The 24076-nt window shown below is 38.3% G+C and overlaps 1 protein-coding gene across 1 annotated transcript; it reads left to right on the top strand.

Moving 5' to 3' along the window:
- The first annotated feature begins 1059 nt into the window (after nucleotides 1–1059).
- Nucleotides 1060–23873, top strand: fam120c (family with sequence similarity 120 member C). The gene is made up of 16 exons (XM_084099004.1): nucleotides 1060–3490; nucleotides 6554–6800; nucleotides 6895–6977; nucleotides 7113–7241; nucleotides 7365–7467; nucleotides 7991–8064; nucleotides 9429–9715; nucleotides 9813–10059; nucleotides 10557–10728; nucleotides 12973–13222; nucleotides 13835–13949; nucleotides 15390–15599; nucleotides 15689–15914; nucleotides 16003–16135; nucleotides 18494–18557; nucleotides 18664–23873. The coding sequence occupies exons 1-16, from the start codon at nucleotides 2969–2971 to the stop codon at nucleotides 18943–18945; spliced, it is 3144 nt and encodes a 1047-aa protein (XP_083955130.1). The 5' UTR covers nucleotides 1060–2968; the 3' UTR covers nucleotides 18946–23873.
- The last annotated feature ends 203 nt before the right edge of the window (nucleotides 23874–24076 follow it).

Below are 24076 nucleotides of genomic sequence, written 5' to 3'. Positions count from 1 at the left end.
CCGTCATAAAATAACTAATTGCAAAATTTTCTTGATCTTGACATTTCCCCGACCTGACTTATATCTGCGACCTGCGAATATGTTTCTATATTTTACAGACGATAAACTACACGTGCTTGCCATTTGTTGAATGATGACAATTTAAGCGGAGGCTTACTTTGGATACCGTGCACTTCAGTCCGGTCCATGGCTGCTGCAGACGCGTTGAGGAGAGGAAGAGCGCTGGTCTGGCTGCTGCTATGGACATTTTGGATTGAATTCAGCTTTTGCCGCTCCAGCATCAGCAAACAAACCGAATTGTTGAGCCAGCAGTGCTGTTGTTCCACAATCAGCTGACACAAAACTTAAGAATTAACTTTTATAACCAAACAAACTTTGCCTTTGGCGCGCTCTAGCGTCCATTATGTGTGTGTGTGTATATATTTTTTATTTTTTTAAAAACCACTGTGTACAAAATTCTTACAAATATATACAACTCACAGCAACTAAGAAAACAAATTATTAAACACAAATATACAAGGATATATCCATTTGTATCCATCTTGTCGAGCTTTTCAGACATGACGTCAGTTTGTAGGCCAACACATTTGCCCACCATGGGTTTAAAAAAAAAAGTTTTTCTATTCATTAAGGTCTGTCACAACATTACTTGAAAACATTCACGGTTTATGCTACAACACAAATTACATACATTCATAGCTCAAACGTTATTATTATTATTTTTTAAATAAATTTGCTAAGTTGCTACAAAAGGAATAGGCCTACAACTATACCACAAGTGTGAATTTACGTGCTTGAATCATATACAGACAACCATTGTAGGTCATAGACATATAAAATATTTATTATGTCCTTATGAAGCAACTTACGCTAAATAAGTACTCATTTGAATTGAATATGTTGCTTTGGACTTTATAAATCATGTAGCTCAGACAAACTGTGAACCAGTTGAAGATATTCTTTTCCAAACTATTTGGAAAGTAGGCCTAGAATGGTGATGATTTTCATTCAAAATAAAACATTAGCCTACTTGAAAATCTTTTTTTTTTTTTTTAAAGAGAGCACGGTTTTCAAGCATAAAATGGCCCTTTCTTTCTTTCTTTCTTTCTTTCTTTCTTTCTTTCTTTCTTTCTTTCTTCTTTTTTCACAAAGCACTTGTTGCATTTAGATCAGTGGGCAGACATATTTGAAACCCATACCATACATAATCTATTTTCTTCTGTTCAATGTGGCAACTAAAACCTGTGGCAATCCCTAAATCAGAGATTTTTAAACCTTTTGAAGGACTACCGAATATGATGCTACATACCTATGTTTTCATATAGCCTACCTATAAAGACCCATTTGTACCATGTGAGAAAATAATAAGAATATTATAAAGATATGTTGTTTCCCAAATTAAATAACTTATTTTTTTGTCATGTTAATGAACTGAAGCAAAAAAAAAAACAACAACAACAAAAAAAAAAACTAGCCTATTAAAATACTACCTGGGAAAGATGATGTATCATGTTAAATTGACAGTATGTTTTTTATGTTTTTCATGTTGCATACTATTAGATTTTTTTTTAAGTCAATTCAAATCTATTTGTATAGTGCTTTTTCAAAGCATTTTTACAGAGAATAGATGAGATGAACACAATATTTCAATTACATTTTTTTTTTTTTTTACAAATCAAATGCAATTTTGGTTTTGATTACTTGCTATCAAGGACTGTCAAATGTATGAAATAAACACCGACCAGTCTAGCAGAATGAAAATTAAAACAGTAGCCTAAATAAAGGGAAAAAGTTAAATGTGTTGAAAATTTTGTGTTAAACATAATCAATATATCTGACAGACCAGTCATTTGTTAAAAAATATCCTTCTCATTTCTGCAGAGCCCCTAGTATAGGCTACTCTTGCAGTCCATTGGCCCTAAACTGTTTATTCCCACACAACGTGAGAACTTCAGAGATTTTAATGTAGCTTTTCCAACTGAACCAATTTTCTTCATCAACTTTTGAATGAACCGGTCCTTTTGGAAATGGCATGCTTCGTGTCTGTCACATTGCTGTATGGTAGTTGTAGTCTTTTAAGCAAACGTCCAGATATACCTACACACAGGAGAAAACTACATCCCCCAGGCATAAGGCACATCGCCCCTCCCACTTTCCTCAGCTCGCCTCCACTCCCACTTTCTGTTGGTCCGCGGGGAAGTCGCAAGATGGCCGACGTCGCATGAAAGTATGTTCCTCTCCTCAACATGAAGTCGTGAGTGAGACAGAGAGCGAGGGAGCTTACGTCGGGCTTTTGTTTTTGTTTTATTTTAGTTGTTTTACTTTATTTTCCCCTTAGTTATTCATCTCATTCCGAATCGCAGCAGCCCCCGATTTGTCTCGACTAGTTGACGCGTCAATCACGCCGGGATCTGAGCTAACTGGCTAAGTGCGCGAGCTAGTTTGTTAGCCACAAACTGTAGCTCTTATAACTGTTAACCAGTACAGGACATACTGTATCCACTACCAGCTAGAGTTAGTTTTAATTACCTAACGGGCATGTTCGATGGCAACGGCGTAGTTGTTGTTTAGTTTTGCAGCTAGATGTGTTACAAATAGGATTATATTTTGATGTTACCAACATTGTCGACATCACAACTGTAGCGTGCGCGCCGTTATTCTCCATCGTTACGTTGTAGACCGTGCAACATTATAATTGATCAAAATAGAGACTTTAGCGGGATTATAATATTGACACCGTAAGGAATGGACACAGATTGCACTTACACGACCAAATGTAATAAATAGCCACGCGTATCTGGAATTTTACAGGGGGTCGGTTGACAGTTGCATTTGTCGGATGATTTACCAGATATTTCAGGTCTTTAGTTATCCAACTATAACCGGCCAGATCTAGTTCTGAGCACATAACCAAGAAATAAACTTCTAAACAAGGTTCATCCATCTCACGCGCATAGACAGACACAATATGGGAGTTCAAGGATTTCAGGAGTATTTGGAGAAACGCTGCCCTGGGGCGGCAGTTCCAGTAGATCTTCTCAAGCTCGCCCGAACGGCAGGCCGTCAGCCCCCTCACCATCATCACCACCACCACCACCACCATCCCCATCATCCAAGCTCAATGCCTCCGCCTCCCCCGCCAGCTCGCATTCTGGTCGACGCAGACTCTGGCCTCCAGCGGCTCTATGGGGGCTACCAGACCGACTGGGTTTGTGGAGGCGAGTGGAATGCAATGCTCGGCTATCTGGCGGCGCTCTCCCAGGCCTGTCTGTACCAAGGCGGACTGGAGCTGGTGGTGGTTTTTAACGGCACGCTTGGGAAGGATCGCTGGCCAGAGTGGGCGCGGCGGGCACAGGGGCAGCGGCAGACGGCCCAGCTCATCGTCAACCATGTCGGAAGCAAGGCCACGCCCCCTCCGCGGGCCTGGTTCCTGCCCCCGGCCTGCCTGAGCCACTGTGTCCGCCTCGCCATGTTCCGATTCCGCGTGCGGGTGAGTGGCCTGATGCCCTCCTCGAGAGGAACTGTGGCTTGTGTTGTCTTTCTGTGAATTGTCTTCCTTCCTTGCTTTTACATATGCAACGTGCTGCAAATGCTTTGACAATTTCAGCTATTTGTGTCATTGTACAAATGTTTCAAAAGCAAGGTCAGAATTATTCATTAATATTAGTTAAACTACTTTTGAAGGTGCACTCGTGCAAAGTTTACTCATAATACAGTAGGGCTGTCACTAACAATTGTTTTGGTAATCAAGTAATCTGACGATTATTTTGGCGAATAATCAAGTAACCGGATATTTTTGTGGTAATAAAAATAGACCCAAGCAAACAATTGCCTTTAAAATGACTTAAAATACATGTATTATAACAATGAGGCAATAATGTTTGGTATCATAAGCAAGTGATCATATGGTTTTATAGAACAACACTCTTAAAATACATAGGCCTAATACATTATACATAATATAAACAATCATGTAGCCTATTGTTTTATAACAAATGTCTGCAGAGGGGGCCAGCGGCCTAGTGTTGTTACACTTTACAGCAGATGAAGTCCTTGTTAATATTGGGCAAACGACTTTTAAATATCTTAAATATTTGGCGATTTATATTTTTTTATGATTGAAACGCTACAGCCACTGTAATTTCTGGAACAAGAATATGTGGACATGCAAACTCAGAGTGAGGGTTTAAACTTTTTATTTTGAAATTGCAATGAACAGTTTGCATATTTATAAAGATATTTATGTATTTTCCTGTGTATGACTAAAAATTAATATCTCTGTATTTTTTGGTTGAATGGCGGTATACAGTATTTTTCTACCTTTTTTTTTAACCTGGATTTAAAACAAAAAAAGTATTTATTTTTAGATTTTTTTTATTTCACATCCTGCCCAATGTTGTCCTACAAACAATGTTCATATTGAATACTAAGAAAACAAATATAGTGACTGTAACCATGTGGCTCTGGTATATTATGTGCAAAAAAGGGTTAAAATCAAATTAGATTCTAACTTTGATTGTAACATTACAATCTAAAAACAAAAATAATGATTTTATTTTTAAATTCACTACACTAAAAATAAATACAATCAAAAGCTAAGACTTAGTTACTGCTATCATATAAATAGTAAATACACTTACTTGTAGGTTTAAAATTCTACATTTGGCACATTTATTGTTCAACAACAAATATTTTAGCAATATGTGTTTTAATCAGAATTATTGCACTCCTATTCTATTGCGCTCAGTCTGTTTGTCATGCATGCGCACGGCGGAGCTCGTTCACGGTAATCTGTGAAGTTTAGGGGAGATCACAGAAAGAAACTTTTGAATAAAAAATAACAATTCATTTGTTACTGTACAAAATCGTTTTGGTTGTTATTTTCTTGATAGTGCAAGTAATGTTTATTTAATCTGAAAAATGTCAACATTAAGTAAAACTGGAATATGAATTTATATTTAAAACAGATAACAGTGAAGACTTTGCCACCTCATTTCAGAACACCACTGCACACGACTGGATCACAGGACTAGCCAAATACTACTAGCTTTATTTTAATTACCCTTGGACACTTTTGCTTGCAGAATAACTTAATCATGGCTCATTTTCTAGCTAATATGTGTTAGTGTTGTCACTATACTGGAATTTTTAACTTCGACACAGTACCTTGAAAAATATATATTCATATACAAAAATATATTCAATACAATTTTCGATATTCAATACAATTATCTAAAGCATCTAATTCACTTTTTTCCTGAGTCAAAATATTTTCTTATCAAATGAATCTATCTGAGATACCTCGGGCTTGATAGCTCTGAGTGGGATTATATAGCCTAATAATAATAACTTTATTATTTTTATTGCCTCTAAGACAGAAATATATTACTATTGTAATACAACTACACTGTAAAATAAAAAAATGAATATTTCATAAGCATTATTTTACTTAACAGTAGTAAAATGTCAATACTTATGACTTTAATTCTTGCAAATAACCCTCAAGCTTTTATTTTTGTGACTGTGACAATAGATTTATAAACGCTTCTCATTACAAATCTGTGTCAAATGCTGTAATCATCTGTTCACAGAAGTGTTGGAAATAATGTGAATATGAAAATACTGGTGCATGTTAAACTCACAGGCAGAGATGGAGTTAGCTGCATTTACTGTGAACCGAACCACTCAAGTGTAAGATCACAGCGATGCCCTTCACTTTGAAACACGCAACGGACTATATACTTAATTAAAAGATGGTACTCAGCTGGTATTATTGTATCGATACTGAAGAAAATGAGAATTGAAAGTTTCAAATATTGAGAATCAATATGTATTGTAAAATCTATACTTTTGACAACACTAAGGCCGTCTGTCCACCAAAGCGTTTTTTCATGCAGCTGGCGTATTTTTTCAATGGGAGCGTAACGAGGCGCTGAGCGCTTTTTCACGCTGAAGTGCTGAGCGCCCGGCGTTTTTTACAGGTCGCTTGAATTGTTGAAGAATGTTCAACTTTGGGTAAAACACAGCGCTCATCACTGTCACTTTTTACCCAACTGTCCAATCACAGTGGAGGAGGGGCGGGACTAATACCACACCGACCAACCGCCACTCTCTGCTTGTACAACAGATGACAATAACAAGCATAATAACGGAATAAAATAATTTAAAACAAGAGCCAGAGAAAATGCGTTATTTTAATATAGAATCAACACAGAAAAAAAATAAGTGTGAAATGAGATACTAGTAACACTTTCGCGGCTATTCCGTATCATAACAAGCAAAGTGTCACAACTGAAAAAAATGCTCCGCTGCCAAAACGCTCTCAAGCGCCCATAGCTAGGCGTTTTCAGCAGAGCGCCTAGTGTTTTCACCTGGCTAAAAACGCTTTGGTGGACACACGGCCTAATGTGTTAGTACAATTCCAAGTCAAAATTCCATAAACAAAAAGTAACTGAATGCACCTTTAGACGAATGGTCACAGTGTGGTTTGATCAGAAGTTCAGAGCAATGGGAGCTTGTTACATGGTCTTCTTCCACCCTGCTTGTGTTGTAGGTGGTGCAGACCCTGGAGGACCACCATCAGGAGGTGCTATCCCTGTACAGAGACTATGGTTTTCAGGGTCTGATTGCACAGGACTCCGAGTTTGCGCTATGCAACGTTCCAGCCTATTTCAGCTCCCACGCTCTCAAGCTCTCCTGGAATGGCAAGAATCTGACCACTCACCAGTACCTGCTATCAGAAGCGGCTCGCCAGCTCGGCCTCAAGACCCAGCACCTGCCAATCTTTGCTGCTCTTCTTGGTAAGGAACACTGCTGTTTTGTTGTGTCCTGGCATGTGACTTTATTTTTTAATAACATTGTTTAGTTCTAAATGTGGGTCTTCATCAAAATCAGGTAACCACATTCTGCCAGATGAAGACTTGGCTGCCTTTCATTGGAGTCTTCTAGGCCCAGAACACCCTCTTGCCTCCCTCAAGGTGCTTATGCAATGTGTCATTTCACATATTTTTAAATGTTTTTAATCTTCTGTAATTGATAATATAGACTTATGCATCCTTGAGCATCAGATTTATCACTATAACCCATTCTTTTAATTTCTTCCCTTTGTTCAGGTAAGGGCTCATCAGTTAGTCCTCCCTCCATGTGAGGTTGTTATCAAGGCTGTATCTGAGTATGTGGCATCCATCAAAGATCTTGGGAATTTAGATTCGGTGGCCAAGGATGTTTTCAAGCAGTCACAGGTGAAGCATGGCTGTGTTAACATTTGCATTTTCATGAACTACTTTTGTACACTTTTACTGTACTGTTGTTGTCATCTTAAAAGCTCATCCTAACATGGAGACTTCCCATTTTCTAACCTCTAGTCACGTACAGAAGACAAATTTGAGAGGTTTAAGAAGGCAGTGGAGTATTTTTCAGCGGCCAGTAAACCAAGACCTCTCTCCATGGGACCTTCTCCTTACCTCTGTAGGTAGAATGTGGTGTTTGAAGATCATTCACTGTACATACACAACCTTTTAAAAGTTTGGGGTCAGTACAGGTCAATATGGATACATTAAATTGAACAAAAGTGACAGTAATTTTGATACATGCTCTTTTGAACATTCTATTTATCAGAGATTCAAGTTAAAAAATAGCTTTTCACAAATATTAAGCAGCACACCTTTTTTCAACATAAATAATAACAAGAAATGTGTATTGAGCAGCAAATAAGCATTTTAGAATATAATGTAATGGCTAATGGCTGCTGAAAATATATTCAAATAGAAAAGTTGTTTTAAGTTATAATAATATTTCACAATATTGCTTTTTTTACTTGGTGAGCAAAAGAGACTTCTTTTAAAAAGAAATATTACAGACCTCAAACTTTTGAACTATAGTATATGTTTAGTTTCCACTGTTTAGCTTTCAGAAGCCTTAAGATAAGCTCTGACATCATTATACAATGTTCATACAATGTTAATTAGGTTTCTCTTGACTCTTCTCTCAGTTCCAGGCTTTGGGCCTAATCAATTTGGCGGACCTCCCGGCCACATGGGGGCGATGCAGCCTCTAAAAGCTCAGGTAATTATTTACTGTACATTAACATAACATTAAGGGTCTTTAATGTTGTGGTTTGCGACATTGCTGTTAAAGAAACTAAAATCGGCGCGTTTGTAAACTTGTTTTCCGCCAAAATAAAAACTCACGGGTTTATTTCTTGCATGTAAAGAAATTGGGACAAAACTAATTATGAAAGTGTAATTTATTTTTCAGTGCATTTATTTTTTACATTTTTTAATTACAATTTTTGTTATACAATATATGGCTATTACTGCCATAGGAATATTATTTTTTATTAGTAATAGAAGTAGGGTTGGAACGGTACACAGAAGTCATGGTTCGGTTCAGACATCACGGTTCGGTACGAGTTCGGTAGAATGGAGGAAAAGCAAAACCAAAACGCAGAAGACTTGTGCATGTCTCAGGCTGTACTACCAAAGGAAAATAAATGTCTTAAGCCTTGTATTTTTTAAATAAGTTTTATTAATAAAGTAAAGGCATAGAACCAGTTTATTTGTAGTGCACTGACAATAGTTTTATATAATTAGTTTATTAATTAAATTAATAAAAAGACCTTGAGAATATGTTTGGTAATTGTACCTGAATGAATTGAAAATTAATTTGCAACATTTCAGATTAATATATTTGTTTTCCTTAAAATATTAATTAACAGTAACTTAAACACTTTGCAGTTTGAATGATGTCCTGTATAAACAAAATGGAGTATGTTTATGTTTCCACTGTTCGATCGTGCCACACACGCACACAAATATAAGTAAACACTTCGCGACTTTTCGATCGTGTCCGCGCCTCCCCCTCTCTCTCTCTCTCACACACACACACACACACACACACACACACACAAAACATATTCCAGCATTGCAATCTTTACATCGCAGCCTGCTTCAGAGCTAAGGCGGGGCTACAGATTAGGTAAAGAACCCGCGTATCTAACAGTAGTTCCGCATTACATTAATTAATTTGCACGCAAGTTTTATTTTTATACCGTGTATTCTCAGTGTAAATTAATGCACCGAACCGTGACGCCCGTACCATTTCGGTTCAATACGAATGCATGTACCGTTCCACCCCTAAATAGAAGTATTATTAGTAGTAGTACTATGCAGTGTAATGTAGACACTATATCACAACTAAAAAGAGGTTTGAGTCCCCTTTAAAGTTCAGGTACAAGTCAATGCACAGACTTTTTCTTATTTCAATTTGGGTTAGAGCTCTTCATTTTGAACTCTCAAAGTGCACCAGATTTATGCCCCCGAACAGATTCACAAAATCCTGTGGGAAACACTTCAGATGTTTAGTGCTTCAAATCACATTTATTTTCCAGAAATAGATTTCAGCCAGTCACTTTTTGCTTTTCTCCACAGTTTGGCCCACCCCAGGTGTCAGGTGTTAAGGTGCCTTATCCAGGTGGGCTCTACGGACCCAGCCCTGTAACTGGTCCAACCCTTTTATGCCAGAACCCAACTCAGCCTCTGCAGGACTGTAATGATTCACTAGTTGGGAAAATGGGCTTTGCTGATTGGTCTGCTCCATATGATTCCTCTCAAGATGGCAACCGACAGCCCAATCATCACACTGCTGCTCCCACAGGCCCCTCCCCCTCATCGTCGTCGTCTTCAGATGGGGAGGAGCATAATGACACCAGCACTAAGTGAGTCCACTTTGTATGGAATCTGTTCATTGTGTTGTACCTGTTTAACTAGCAATCTGGTATTCAGAGCAAAATAAATATTCATTTTCTGTCATAGTCATTTGGCTGACAAGTCCACAAGATGGGAAGATCCCGGTGGACGGGGCGGCAGTGGCTCTGGGGACGGCCACCATGGTAACGGTAGTGGGCCGTCCATTCCATCATTGCTGTCCATGCCAACACGGACTCACATGGACATCACAACTCCACCCCTTCCACAGGTCAGTGCCGAGGTGCTGAGAGTGGCGGAGCACAGACACAGGAGAGGACTCATGTATCCACAGATCTACCACATCTTGACCAAGGTACCGCAGTCACACAGCATGTGCTCACAAATAAATGGCATTCTGGGAGAGTTTCAGCCTTAATATTTTTCGCTGCTGAATATGCAATGGCACAGCCAAAAAAACTTTTTATTTGTACAGTTTTCCTTCACTGAAACCGTCAGAGGGGTTACTGAATTAACAGTGACTCATTTATTTTAGTTTTTCCTTAACGTCAAGTCTAACTAAAATGAAACCTCCTTGTGCACCTCAATTCAGTATCATTACTGATGTTTATAGAACAACATGTTTATATGTACTTCAAAAATGAATAATAAAACTGCAGTATATTCATTTAAAAAAAGTTAAAATACCCTGTGCTTTTATAATAGTAGACTAAAAATTGTTTACATTTATGATGGAAAATGCCCTGAAATATACAAAAGCAGCTTATAATACCTATGAGAGCTCTAACACTCTTCTCTCTCTGTCCCTTACTCTCCATTTCTTCCCTCTCTTTCTTTTCTGTCGCCTCCCAGGGGGAAATGAAGATGCCAGTGTGTATAGAGGATGAGTGCAACCCTGACCTGCCTCCTGCTTCTCTACTTTTCCGTTCTGCCCGCCAGTATGGCTACGGGGTGCTGTTCAGCTTGGCTGAGACCCAGCGGAGGCTGGAGAGACTGGCCATGCGCAAGCGTAGTCCCATTGACGGTGAGAGGGAGAGTGGGCATAAACCTTGAGTAGATGAGACTGTAGAATAGCATTCATGTTGTAAGTGTTGTCACAATACCAAAAAATCAATAGCTGATACCAATACAAGGAAAATTTTGTGATTCTCAATGCTTATTTCAGAACAACAGCAGAAAATGTTGCGTTATTTATTTAATAATATTTAGGTTATTAACAAAAATTATATTATAATATTAAGTATTAACAAAAAATTATCTTCATTATTTGTTAAATAATTTAAAGGTGCCATAGAATGTGAAATTGAATTTATCTTGGCATAGTTAAATAACAAGAGTTCAGTACATGGACATGACATACAGTGAGTCTCAAACACCATAGTTTTCTCTTTCTTATTTAAATCTCGTTTTTGAAAAACACCCCTGAAAAACGGGCGAATCTCCACATAACACCAACTGTGACGAAACCGATGGGATCATTAATATGTACGCCTCTAAAAATTTGCATATGCCAGCCCATGCTCAGTGCCAGGCGAAACTGCACAGCCGAATCATCGGAAGTTCTGCAGGTGAAGAAACAAGCAGGAGGAGGATCATAGGGAAAATGGCAGATCTATCTATAATCTATCTATCTATAATCGGATACCGCTACAGTTTAATTCGAAGTTGTTTAGTTGCTCTGCCCATTTCACCACGGACTGTTACAACAATATCAAGCAGCCAGGCTTCTCTCGGCGTCTCAAACGGACGAAGGGGGCAATTTCAACTAACGTTATATTCCCGCAAGCGGCAAGTAGGGATTTATTTACATTGTGTTATCTAGATCCAGCGCGATATTGTTTTTTCCTCGAGAGACATCATGGCTTGCAAACGAGCGAACGAAGCATGGCAGTTGCTCAGTGTTTGGTTGTACAAATGAACACAAAAATATTTTTTTGCTCCTTCATCCGAGCCTCTGGAGAACCAGTGGGTTATGTGAATTTCTGATGTGTAATTGTTCAAATTCAGACAGATAATCTTTCTTTCAAAGTCGTTCAACACTGTTTATGCATCAGTATATCGCGTTGCAGTGATAAGATCTTCATTCACGCGATCAACAGGCTGTCATCTGCTCAGTGCTCATCACTGAAATCTTTTATGTGATGGGAATAGATCTAAATACTTAAAAAAAAACTTCTCATGATTCGTTAATCCCGATAGCTGTAATAGTAAAAACATATAAAAGCTGTAATAGTAAAAGTTTTCCAGATAGCTCTACATGTAATGCCAGATATTTCATATGCAAGCATGTCAGCCAATCACAGCAGTGGGCAACAACACTGAAGTCTCACAGCAGACACGCCCCTTCAAACAGAGTGTTCAAATCAATGGATGAAATCAGGCTAGGAAATATGCCTTTTATTTCTAAATTATAACAAATTTTGATCTAAAAAACATACTAACATTATAAGGGCACCCCAGGAAACATTATAAAATAATAAAATAATCCATTCTATGGCACCTTTAAATATTGCTTCAATTTTTTTTTATTTTTTATTATTATTACTTATTATTATGTATTTAAATAGTAATAAGAAAATTTCCAGATAGGAACATTTGGCCAGTATCTTAAAGCTGATAAATAATGGATTATTTCCTTCAGCTGAGACACTTCAGATGTGCACTGTTCACCATGATGGTTTTAAATTGCTTGAAATATGATTAAAATCACTTTGAAAAGGAAAATACAGTTAAGTGCAACATGTGTAGCGCACGTCTTTCATATAGGCTACATGAAAACATTACTGTAAAATAATGTTGTGAATTCTTTGTACACCTATGTTTTAGGGGGTTGTTACGGGATAAACGCACCCAGAAGTTACAACTTCATGACTATAAGTTCACTTGTGCATTCGCAGCCTTTTGTTTTGTGCAACTGCAAGTTTTAATATTGTTTATTTTGCACATATATATATATATATATATATATATATATATATATATATATATATATATATATATACATATAGATGATTAATCTTATATAGTTTCGTTGAGTAAATTAACCTGCTAACAAAACACATCAGTTTACTGGTGCTTATTCATCTTTTCATTAATCAGTATTGAACATCCCTAAAAATATTTTCACATGTCTGACCAGAGAATTAGCTCTTGTTCTGTGTTGCTTTTAATAATGCAGATATTTTGGCCTACTATGTCTCAACTAACTGAGAGGAAGACATCGTCAGAAGCTCAAAATCAATCTTCTTGTTTCTGTTTGATTCTACAGTGCCCCCGGTGATTGTAAAGGAGTGGTGTGCCAGTAAAGCTAAATCTGCCCTGACCCCAGAGCTCGTTCCAGCCCTGTGTTTCCGCGAGTGGACATGTCCCAACCTGAGGCGGTTGTGGCTGGGCAGAGCCTCAGAGGACCGTAGCCGTCGTACGCGAGCCTTTCTAGCCTGCATGCGCTCTGACTGCCCTGCCCTGCTCAACCCGACCTGTGTGCCATCTCACCTGCTGCTCATGTGCTGCGTGCTCAGGTATATTTTGGCGCTTTTTCCATTACCAGTACCGACTCGGCTCGGCTCGCTTTTCGCTCCGTTTTCCATTGCAGATAGTACCTCCACAATAGTACCTGGTCGTCATAGCGACGCCGCAGGAAACTGCCGTGACTTAATCTTTTACGCGAGACACACACCGCTACCCACACACACAGGACAATGGAGGAAATCGAGTGTATGCTGTTTTTGGATGTTTTTATTTTTGTTTTTGCTGTTTTTTTATTCAGGATACTCCGTCTGGCGCGTGCAATGATGACGCAGTGAATAGTGACGATTCTCTCTGACCAATCAGCAATCTGTCGTGTTTTCACGTCACATTTTAGTATCGCCTCAGCTCGCTTAGAACCTCGCCGGAGGTGGTACGAAAAAAAGTACCTGGAAGCAGGTACAGGTACAACTTTTACACAGTGGAAAACCAAACAGAGCCGAGTCGAGCCGAGGCGAGCTGGTACTGTGTAGTGGAAAAGCGCCATTTGTGAGATGTTTCTCAGTGGACATTGATATGGTTCTTACTCCACACTGACTGGATTAGTAGGTCAGCACTGAATCTGAGTAGCTCTGGGTGTTTTGAACAGTAATGTGTGTTTACAGGTATATGATGCAGTGGCCGGGGGGTCGCATTCTTCAGCGCCATGAGCTTGATGCCTTTTTGGCTCAAGCTGTGTCCAACCAGCTCTATGAGCCTGACCAACTTCAGGAACTCAAGGCAAGTCATGTCTCATTAACTGTTGTCATACAGTAACCACCTATTATTTGGGCAAAAACCGTAGGATCTTTTAAAGCTTTACAAGTGCTTCTCGTTAAAATTTTTGGAAGATGGTTGCATTCCCAAACGCATGTTATAAGCGACACAAATAAATAAAAAAATCTGCCAGAAAATGTATTCTTTTAATAGAAAAAGCTCTGATTGGGGATTTAAAATCTTGACATTTAGCAACCGCAAGCATCAAGGCTCATAGTAGGGGCTTGTTAAAAACAGTCTGTAATATTTTGTCTCCTTTTTATTCGACAAAAACTACAAGATTTTGGTAGATTTTTATTTTTTTTAACTACAGTTTAGTCTCGTCTTTTTTCCGTCAACGTTATTCCATGTTGCTATTGTCACAGTTATCGTTTAATGACGTTGTTGTCTCGTCATCTTGTCTTTGTCATGGAAAAAAAGGGTGTCAACGAACATTTTTCGTCATAGATTTCGTTAAAGAAATTAACACTAGTGTAGAGCAGCATTTACTGCAAACCAAGCCATTCTGAGACATTGCTGTGTTTCAGACTGAAACGCCCAGCCCATATATTTATTTAAACTGCTGCCTCTGCAATCTGATCATTTTATTTGCCAAGTCAGATTGTGATTTCAGTTTTATTTTAATTAATTGTGCAGCCCTACCAAAAATTGACATAGCTTTATTACTTGGGCAGATGTATTTAATTTCAATTCTTTTATTTATTCTATGAATGTGAAAATATGCTCAAAATTATATTTTTTATGTTGGGATGTTCAATAATAAGACTTAAAAACCAGCATTATTGAATTAAATGCTTATAAATGCCATTTTCTTCAGAGAACAGTTCAAAATATATGTTTTGTTTTGTTTAAAGTGTATCTCAAGTATCGGACATTCTTGACTTTGAATCATGTTTCTAATGAAATATTTACTTTTTGTTGTGTGAAATTGTTAAAAGCAGATGGATAGAGAGATGTGGTTTAAGACTAAAGCACATTTGCATGTGTTTTCATGTTCTTATATAACGGTAAAGACCCAGATTACAGTAAAAGCAGTGGGAGGAAGGATTGAATTGAACACTGCACACAACATACCCCTTGAACTCTTTATCTTTGTATCTTCCATGCTTTATTAAATGTTTGTTCCAAACAATTTTGACAGGTTTTTTCTTTTTTTTTGCCTTGAGGCAACACTTGTTGTAAATAAGGACTCAATAGCTCAGCTCAACTTCAATAGCTGTATGTCACATAAAGCAAAGCGTAGCATTTCTTTAAAATAGATGCTGTCTTTCAACTGTCAGGCCGTCAATAATCTGTTTTGAAAGACCTCTGTGAAATCTGAAATGACACGCTACTGTGACATTTACCAGGCTGATGCCAAGCGGCATGCCAGATCATATTTCTTTTCTTTGACACTGATACCAGGTGGAGAAGGTGGATAACCGTGGGGTGCAGCTGGCCTCTCTGTTCATGAGCGGAGTGGACACTGCTCTGTTCGTGAATGATGTATGTGGACAGCCCCTGCCATGGGACCACTGCTGCCCTTGGGGCTTTTTTGATGGGAAGTTATTCCAGAGCAAGCTAGCTAAAGCCACCAGAGACAGAGCCTCCTTACTTGATATGTGTGAAGGCCAGGTAACAAACATTTATGTGCAGGTGCAGCTGTTTAGTATTTCACAATATGTCAGTTTTTTTTTAATGTTTTTCACACCCTGTCCCTGCAGGAGGAACTGGTTTCAAGGGTGGAGAAGATGCGCCAGGCCATTCTGGAAGGCATCAACCTGTCCCGGCCGCCGCCTCCACCTCCACCACTGCCACCCCCTGCATTCCTCCCCCCTTCCATGGTGCCCCCTTTTTACCCCATGCATCCTCTTTATCCTCCTCGCCCATTGGGCTCCATGCCTCCTCCTCCTCACCATCACCACCAGCACCGTCCCAGGGCCTTCCCAGGTTAGACATTCCTCTTATTTAGCACATTTACTACATTTTCTTTACTGCCCTTTGGGTGTCACTTAGTAATTGTCTGTAATTCTTTTAGGAATCCAGTCTATACCTCCACAGGGTGGCAAGCTGGAAATAGCTGGCATGGTTGTTGGTCAGTGGGCTGGGAACAAGCCAATCCGTGGCAGAGGGGGGTTCAATATGCAGGTCGTGTCAGTAGGAGGGAAAGGGTGAGTCCATTCTGTGTCATAAACTAGTGGCCATTTGGCTGATTATTTATGGCGGTATGACAAAGCATCACAATAAATAACTTGTTTTTGAGGACTTCTTTCTCCCTGTTGCTCTTGATCTTTATTAATTCTCACTTTTTACCATCTACTGGTAAGGACTAATAGCAGCAGGTGGAATCTCTTTTCATACAGTGAATATGCATGCTGACTGCATATGTATTTCCTAGGGTTGTAACGGATCAGATAGCACTCGAACACCGAATTGATTCCTCTTTCGCGTTTCTTTGTGCTTGACACATAAGACAAATTGTAGAAACCACATGAAGACGAATATTTTAAATATTTACCAAGCACTATGATTGAAGGCCAGTGAAATTAATTAGTTTTAGCCAAAAATTATAGCCGTTCAACATTACAGTATGAAAGTTATCCATTTTAAAACATTTAATAGGCTTTAAAAAAAAAACTTAAAACAATATTCACATAAACCCATTGTAATAAATGTCACATTTAGCTGTTGTTTGAATATATCAGGGCTCAACGCTAAGGTTTTTTTTACTGGCCCAGTCGGTCCAGTTCAGATTTTTACTTGCTCTGCCAAAATGCACAAAGTTATTGTTTTCATTGTTTTTGACCCATGTAACCTTGGAAACATTGCTTTGAGATAGTCAGGTAGGTTTAACAGGTATGAAATATATAGAAATTGAAGTCAGTCATCAAACACTGCACAGTCTTCACTGCAAAAATGATAAATTAAATATAGAATCCTTATTAAAACTACAAAAGTTATTCACTCAAAAGCAGTGAGTGATTTTCTTTCTTTTATTCTTTGATTAACAACAGACAGCAGCAGGTTTATTAGGCTGCTGTCACTTCAATACCCGATGCACGACATGGATCTGACACACATCCGATTTTCTCAAAACTCTTTATGTTCTTTTAACACTTTTAGACTCATTTAACTCATTTAAGACTGCTTACTAGGATACTCGACAAAACAGGCATTTTGACATAATTTTGTGTTTTTGTCTATTCAAGTGTGGAAGAGAACTCAATGCGGCACTGGCCCGCTGTCTGAATCGGCATTCTGTGCGCGCGTTTCAGGTGTTTAGGCGCGGTCCCAACTGACATTTCGTTACATTGACTTCCATTCATATGTATTCGAATGCGTCAGACCGCAAACGAATGCGCATGCGAAAAGTTTGGCATTTCACTGTGTTCCAAAGTTCAAGTTTGGTGAATTCTGTGCTGCGAATTCGCATCATTTGAAGATATGTGACCAGTAGAAGATCGATACATCACTGCGTGACCTCTTGGCTGTATTAAAAGAACAATATTTTTGCAGTTAAGTCAAGTAGATTGTATATTTTTTACATTTTGAGTGTATTACTATTTGTTATGTTAAATTGATGTTTTAAAAACAAAGACGCTTCAAAGCATGACGTCATATCACGACCGTTACAGTGTCCGAAGAAATTTTTCATGCTCAAAGTCTAGAATGACCGTGGCTTTAGTTCACAGAGAGCTATATATATATATATATTATAATAATGTCATCATATACTGTAGCAAAGCCAAAGGATGACAGAAAGAAATGGATGCTGCGTTAATTGCGTTAAATATTTTTAGTGGGTTAACTGAAGAAAATCTTTTCGCAACATTAACATGTTCATTTTGACAGCCCTAATTTATAATTGAATTAATGTTAAATAAATATGAATAAAAAAGTGCAGTGTTTACATTTGTAATATAAGCACAAACATCATTTGTGACCCGTGCTGGCAAAATGAGTCGCAAAAATGAGTTATTTTCTCATTCTGTACTAAAAAAAACTTTCACAATGAAACTTTCAAAATGTATGATTTGTTTTGACCTTGGGCCCTATTTTAACAATCTAAGCGCATGATCTAAATGCATTTGCTATTTAAACAACGTGGTGCAGGACGTGAAAATGATAACTGAAAATGACGCAATGATGTGTTTTTTGCTAGTTCCAGCCCGACGCAGTTACCATTTTCATTTCCTGTGTTGGTTAAATAGCAAATGCATTTGCACCCATCTGTTGGCCCATGGGTGTGCTGGTCTGAAAACGAGGTGTGTAGGGATTCAGACATGCCCTAAGTGCACTGGCGCCGTGCGCTTTAGACCATGCGCTTAAAGTGCTACTATTTATTATAGTAGCACTTAAAATAGATCTTATGTTTTTTCTCATGTATATTTGATTTTTCAGTGCTTGATTTGACTTTACTATACAGTATTAGCAGGCATATTGGTTATTAGCATTAAAAATCTGCCAAAATATTGTTGCATTCCTAACAGACATGTATATAAAACATCTGTTATTTTCTTATTTCCCAGAAGGGGTAAAGAATTGACAGTGAAAGCAAGGGGAGGGAAGAAAGTGACAACCAACAGAACACAGGTCAGTTCGACATATATTTTGCACTATAAACACACAATATTCATATTGACATTGGTTAGCGATGAGGTTGAGTTTGATTTGCTTCCTTTCCCAATGTTTCTCGTAGACTTTGTCCTCCTCACCTCCCTCCTCCAGCCCCCCAAAGCTCACTGAGGACGTTAAAGCGGTGGGACGGCCCATGGAGGGAACAGGGACTCCTTCACAGCAGCTGAACGGCAGCTCTTCAGGAAGCGCCACTGGTCAAGCCCTTGACCTGCCACCACTGGCCCAGCCAATCCAGTGTGCCTTAGCCAGCAGAGACAACCAGTCAGAAGATGGGGTGGAGGTAGAGGCCCCTTGTTGCCTTGACGACTGCCCATCAGATGGTGCACTACAGAAAGAGGAGTAATTACATCCCAAAATGTAATAAGAATGAGAGCGTGAGAGGGAATGATTTAAGGTCGACTGCCTTTTCCTTGCAAAATTGAATATTTAGGGCACAGTAGCCACTTTGTGTTGTCATGGTATAATTTATGATGCTGCACATGCTGGAAACGACAGATGGACAGTGTCAGGATTGCGGTCTATGTGTCACCTTAAGAGCCGGGTCTGGTTTAAAACTGAGCACGTTTAAATCACAACCCTCGATTGCACATCGCCCTGAATCTTCAGATTCTGGACCTCATCCTTTCCACTGGCCCATCATTGTTGTAGCATAGTGAAAAGCTCTCGAGTGTTTTTATTTTGACACAGTTTTCTTTTCAGACCTTAGTATATTAAATGATTGCCTAAAATGGCTACGAAAAGCCCCGTAATGCCCAAAGTATATTTGAAAATTGACCTACTCGAAACACTTGCACGTGTCAAGTTGCACAGCAGCTCCAGCTGTTTTAAACGTTCCACCACACAGCAAAGAATTACACTATTTGTTCTACACGTGGCTGTATCTGCAGTGTACCACATAGGCGAGGATTCAAAGTCAACACTGCCCTGAATACAGTAGACGAGTGGAAACCGTCGGAGAACGCGGGTTGTATTTGTATGTCACAGTGTGCATTCACACACACATGGTAGTCCCTTTGTTTTGTTTTGTATATTATCTTATCAAAAAGTGATTTGCATGTGGAGAAGTTGCAATTGTCTTCAGCACGGGGGCCACGGGCGGCCCGAGAAGTCCAGGCTCAGAGAGACATGTTTGAGTAAGGCTGAGCAAGAGGAAGGGAAAGAGTTGTACAGGTTACACTCGGCATCACATAGCTAGCCCAACTCTGTTGCTTTATCTCACATGTAGACAATCTTCTTTTTAGGCCCACACCCCCCCTGAAGATTCACAGAATAGTTCTAAATGAGATCTTTAAAGCACCTTACGGCCGAAAATATACATATGCAAATTCCTCCCCTCCATTGATTGTATTCTAACGTAGAGCACTTAAAAAAAACACTTATTTAGGATAGTACTATGCTATATAGAGACAGTAATTTGGTTAATTGGTTAACTTCCTTTTAATGAGCAGCAGACCTGAAGTCATTCCTTTCAACAGTTTAACTGTCCAAATAAACTTTTACCTTGCGTGTTGTTTACCAGTATGACGTACAAATCAACACCAACCCATTTGAATGTGAGAACGGAGTGCGTCGTAATCTGCACTTTGTTTTAAAACCGAAAACACACTGGGTTGTCCTCGAACCAGGATAAAGAAAAATCGAGGCCTCTGCCAGAATTAGGGATGTGTTCTGATCGAACCGTGATACTGTTTGACATCCCAGCCGCTTGTATATAGACCCAAATGTACATGATCCTGTTACGCTATGACGTGATTTACGGGAGTGATTTTATCAGTGGTCGAGAATGCACACAGTCCCTCAGAGAAACCTGAAGACCTGCCATTTGACATCTCTCAACTTCACACCGTTCTGGGTTTTAGCAGCTCTTTTCATTCTCTCGTTGTTCACGTCTCCCCTGTGCCTTGTGCATGTGTACCATGTGGATGCTTTTTTGTACATGTGCATTCTCCCACCATCGCTAAAATCATTGCAATTTTGTTACTCTGCAAAGTAATTATTGAACGAACCTTAGGATCATCTTTTATTGTGACAGTCATTTAAAAAACAACAAATCAGAGTCTGTGGTTCTCCAGACCGTTTCATGATCTGATCTGTCTGTCTCGTCTTGTTTTTGTGACAGTCCTATGAACTCATGCACTTCTGTGTTCAAGACAGTACTTCTATTGAGGCAAATGGGCTTTTAAGTCAAAACCGAACGAAAAACCCTAAAGATTAAAGCCGCACTTGCCATTATATTGACCATTTTGCATCAGATGGTTAGGAAATTCATTTTAATTACATGTTAATGTTTTAAATCCATTTTAAAAAACAAAATGCTTGTTTTGTACCAATAATTTGTTGGACGTAATGAATGAGAATTTAAATGTAATAATTAACTAATACACTTGAGAGAGGCTATTGCATTTAATTATCATAGTTTAAAATCTGTACAATTGACAATGTCAAGATTACATCACTGCTTTCTATTGAAGTTATAAGATGCACCTTATTTTGTTAAGAAGTTAATATTATATTTAGTGCCACTAAAAGTATATCGAAAGCTCTAAGTCAGATTATGGAAGACACCCATTATAGTTATGCGACTATGTATATTCTGCAAATTCTCACTCTTGAGGAACCCAGACAGATCAGCCCATCAGAAATATTACAATTACCTGAAGCATGCATTATGAATGCAGTTTGCTATGGACAAAATGAGTAAAAAAAGAAAAAATATATATCGGTGTCAGAATATGTGACAATACTGGACATACCGGACAGACTAAACCAAGAAGAATCTTGACCGTAGTATGTGTGAAATAATACGCTACACGGTCATGTGCGCTAGAGCATTTAAACCTCAACCTTAGGTTGTCACGTTTTATTACGAGTTAAGTACAGTAGTGCTAGTTTTCAAGAAAGGATCTCCAGCATGTTAGTGCATATGAACATGCAAACACACCCGTTAATGGAATTTTGGTTTCCTCCGAATAACTGTAGATCCTTTAAAAAAAATTCAGTCCTTTTTCATCTGTGATTAACAGCCGTCTCAGTTAGTTGGGTTTTTTTCTCAGTGTGTTTGTCATAGAGTATCAGTAACTCCTTCACATTTAGTTTTAAGTATAATCTAAGAAAGGAACAGCATAAACCGAAATATACAGACACACCAAATAAAGATATAATCTCTCTCTCTTTCACACACACACACAATACCTTTATTATACCTGTAGAGAAACATCAGTTAGTATAAAGGAGAAGAAAAATAGTCAAACTTTTTCATATTCAGATAATGTATTGTCCAGAGTGTTAATTCCACTTATACTTATTTGGATACTTAAATTTGCAGTTTCAGATGCTTGGTTCCAAAGTTAACCTCTCCAAAGCTTCTCTTCTCTGTTCTAGATTGCTGCTTAAACTCTCAATCATACATTTACAGAGATTCACGTGAGTAAAATATAGACTAAGAAATATCTAGTTGATAATATTTGATGCCCTGGAAATCAGTGAGGTCGCTCTGGCCGTTGCTGTTAGAATGGCGCCGTTTCACTCCAGATGTTGGTCCTGATAAAACTGATTTTTCAGCACTCAACAAATGCAGATCCCCATGTGTTTTCTCTTATTCTTTTTCCACAGTTTTGGGCCGTAGACACTTTTTAAAATGTTCTCCCTCTTAATTCTTGTCTCTGTTGATTTTTATTCTTGCCTTTGTTTCCCCTGCAGTCTTCATACTAACAGTGAGAGATTTTAACTTTTATAATTAGTCTAATAATCTGTCTGTAATCTTAGACGAGAGTTGGTAACATTTTCAGCAGTGAACTGAGAAATTTAACCTTACCATTTTTGGTTTCTTTCAGTTGTGAAATTGTGTTTTTCTTACTTAAAAAAAAAAAAATTATTATTACAACAGCTACTCCTTTGACCGTTGCTACATTTAGTATTAAAATTTGCTTAGCGGAGATAACTAGATATTTTTCAAGTGTAATGATTGCAATTTTCCTCACCTCTATTTTGTATAATATCGTTTCAAACCACTTCACCATCATGATGTAATTGTCACTTGCGTAAATAACCCATTACTTAGTTTTAAGCATTGATTTTTCAGTCTCTTGAAAATTGTTACATGTAAAAACTGAATTATTTTGAGTAAATCTAATTTTGCTTCCTTGCACACAAAGCAGACTAATATACATCTGTGCAACATTAATTTTCAACCAAAGTAAATTTCTGGAAACTACTTTTCCAGTATATAGTTAACAGTTTTGATTCTCTTTCTGGATCCTGTATATATGATTATACAGCTACGTGTTTTCAGTAATTGAGATATTAGAGTACGCAAAGGGTCCGTAATCCGATTCTAAATGAAGAAAAATGTGATGTTTACATCTTTTTGGTGAAAAGTGGCTAAATCTTGTATCGTCCAGTTTCATTGCTAAAATAAAGATTTCTTTTTTCCTCTCAAGTGGAGCTTAGCGATTAACCCTAGAACACTTCAGCTCCCATGCACATGTGTTGTCCCTCTGAAAAAATGTAGCTTCAATGTAGTCATGGATAGGTTAAGTGTGAACGCATACTGTAACCATGCACACATGTGTGCACGCACACACACACACACACAGCTATTTTGGTAAAGAGTTTTGCCTGTGCATTCCTGTAGATTTGTGTCTGGACCTCAGATCTGACTCTTGCTTTATAACTGTTTCCCCTGTATCCTGGCTCTGTAGCCCTTCACTCCACAGGACCACTAGTGTGGTCAGGTTTCAATCCTAGTCTGATAACAGCAATGTGTTGTGTACAGTGGCCCGCTGACATCCTACATTTTCTAGAAGTATGTAGTAGCCTCTATATCTTGTCCCCATTGCTTTATAGCATGTGCCCCCGAGACTCAACGTCAACTCAAGACATCCATTTGTAGGCAACACATTCTGTCGTCTGTTCTTGGAAAACTGATCCGCTCATCAACACAATCGCATTGATGCATGCATCAAGATCTCCAAAAGCTCCAAAAAACTTGTGAAGTGAAGGGTCAAGTTCATTATTATTATTGCTGTTATGGTTATGATCGTTATTAACAATTTCTTATTTTTAGTATAAAGAAAGCACCTGATTGTTTTGGAAAGAAACTTTTCTTTTTAATTTGTCTTGCTGTTGTGGTCTGATTTCACAATGGATTGGGGAGAAAGCCAAAAGGCTCAAAGAAAGAGAGAGAGAGAGAAAGTCAAAGTTGGCAGTCTTGTTTGTATGGTTGGGAAATGACTTACAGTGCTGAAATAAAATTTATTCTTTTAGTAAAAAGGAGTTTGGGTTTTCATTTGGCGTTTTTTTGTTGTTGTTAAGACTCTGTACTAAAAGAACCCGCTGCTATACTGCCATGTTCTAAATGAAAAGTTAACACTCGTACTAGATTAAAGTGGTTAACATTGGTTAATTAGGTATCATGAACTGATGATGAAAAATTGTACAGCATTTATTATGCACTACAGTTCTGCAGTTTGGGG

This window comes from Abramis brama (assembly GCF_963993115.1).
Source record: "Abramis brama genome assembly, chromosome: 22".
Classification (NCBI taxonomy): Eukaryota; Metazoa; Chordata; class Actinopteri; order Cypriniformes; family Leuciscidae; genus Abramis; species Abramis brama.
Note: the sequence above shows the minus strand (reverse complement) of the source record. Positions and strands in the feature narration are given on the sequence as shown.

Coding starts and splice junctions, on each gene's coding strand:
- fam120c (XM_084099004.1), top strand. CDS start 2,969: ATGGGAGTTCAAGGATTTCAGGAGTATTTGGAGAAACGCTGCCCTGGG. Junction 9,716..9,812: donor CATAATGACACCAGCACTAA/GTGAGTCCACTT, acceptor TTTCTGTCATAG/TCATTTGGCTGACAAGTCCA. Junction 16,136..18,493: donor GTGTCAGTAGGAGGGAAAGG/GTGAGTCCATTC, acceptor CTTATTTCCCAG/AAGGGGTAAAGAATTGACAG.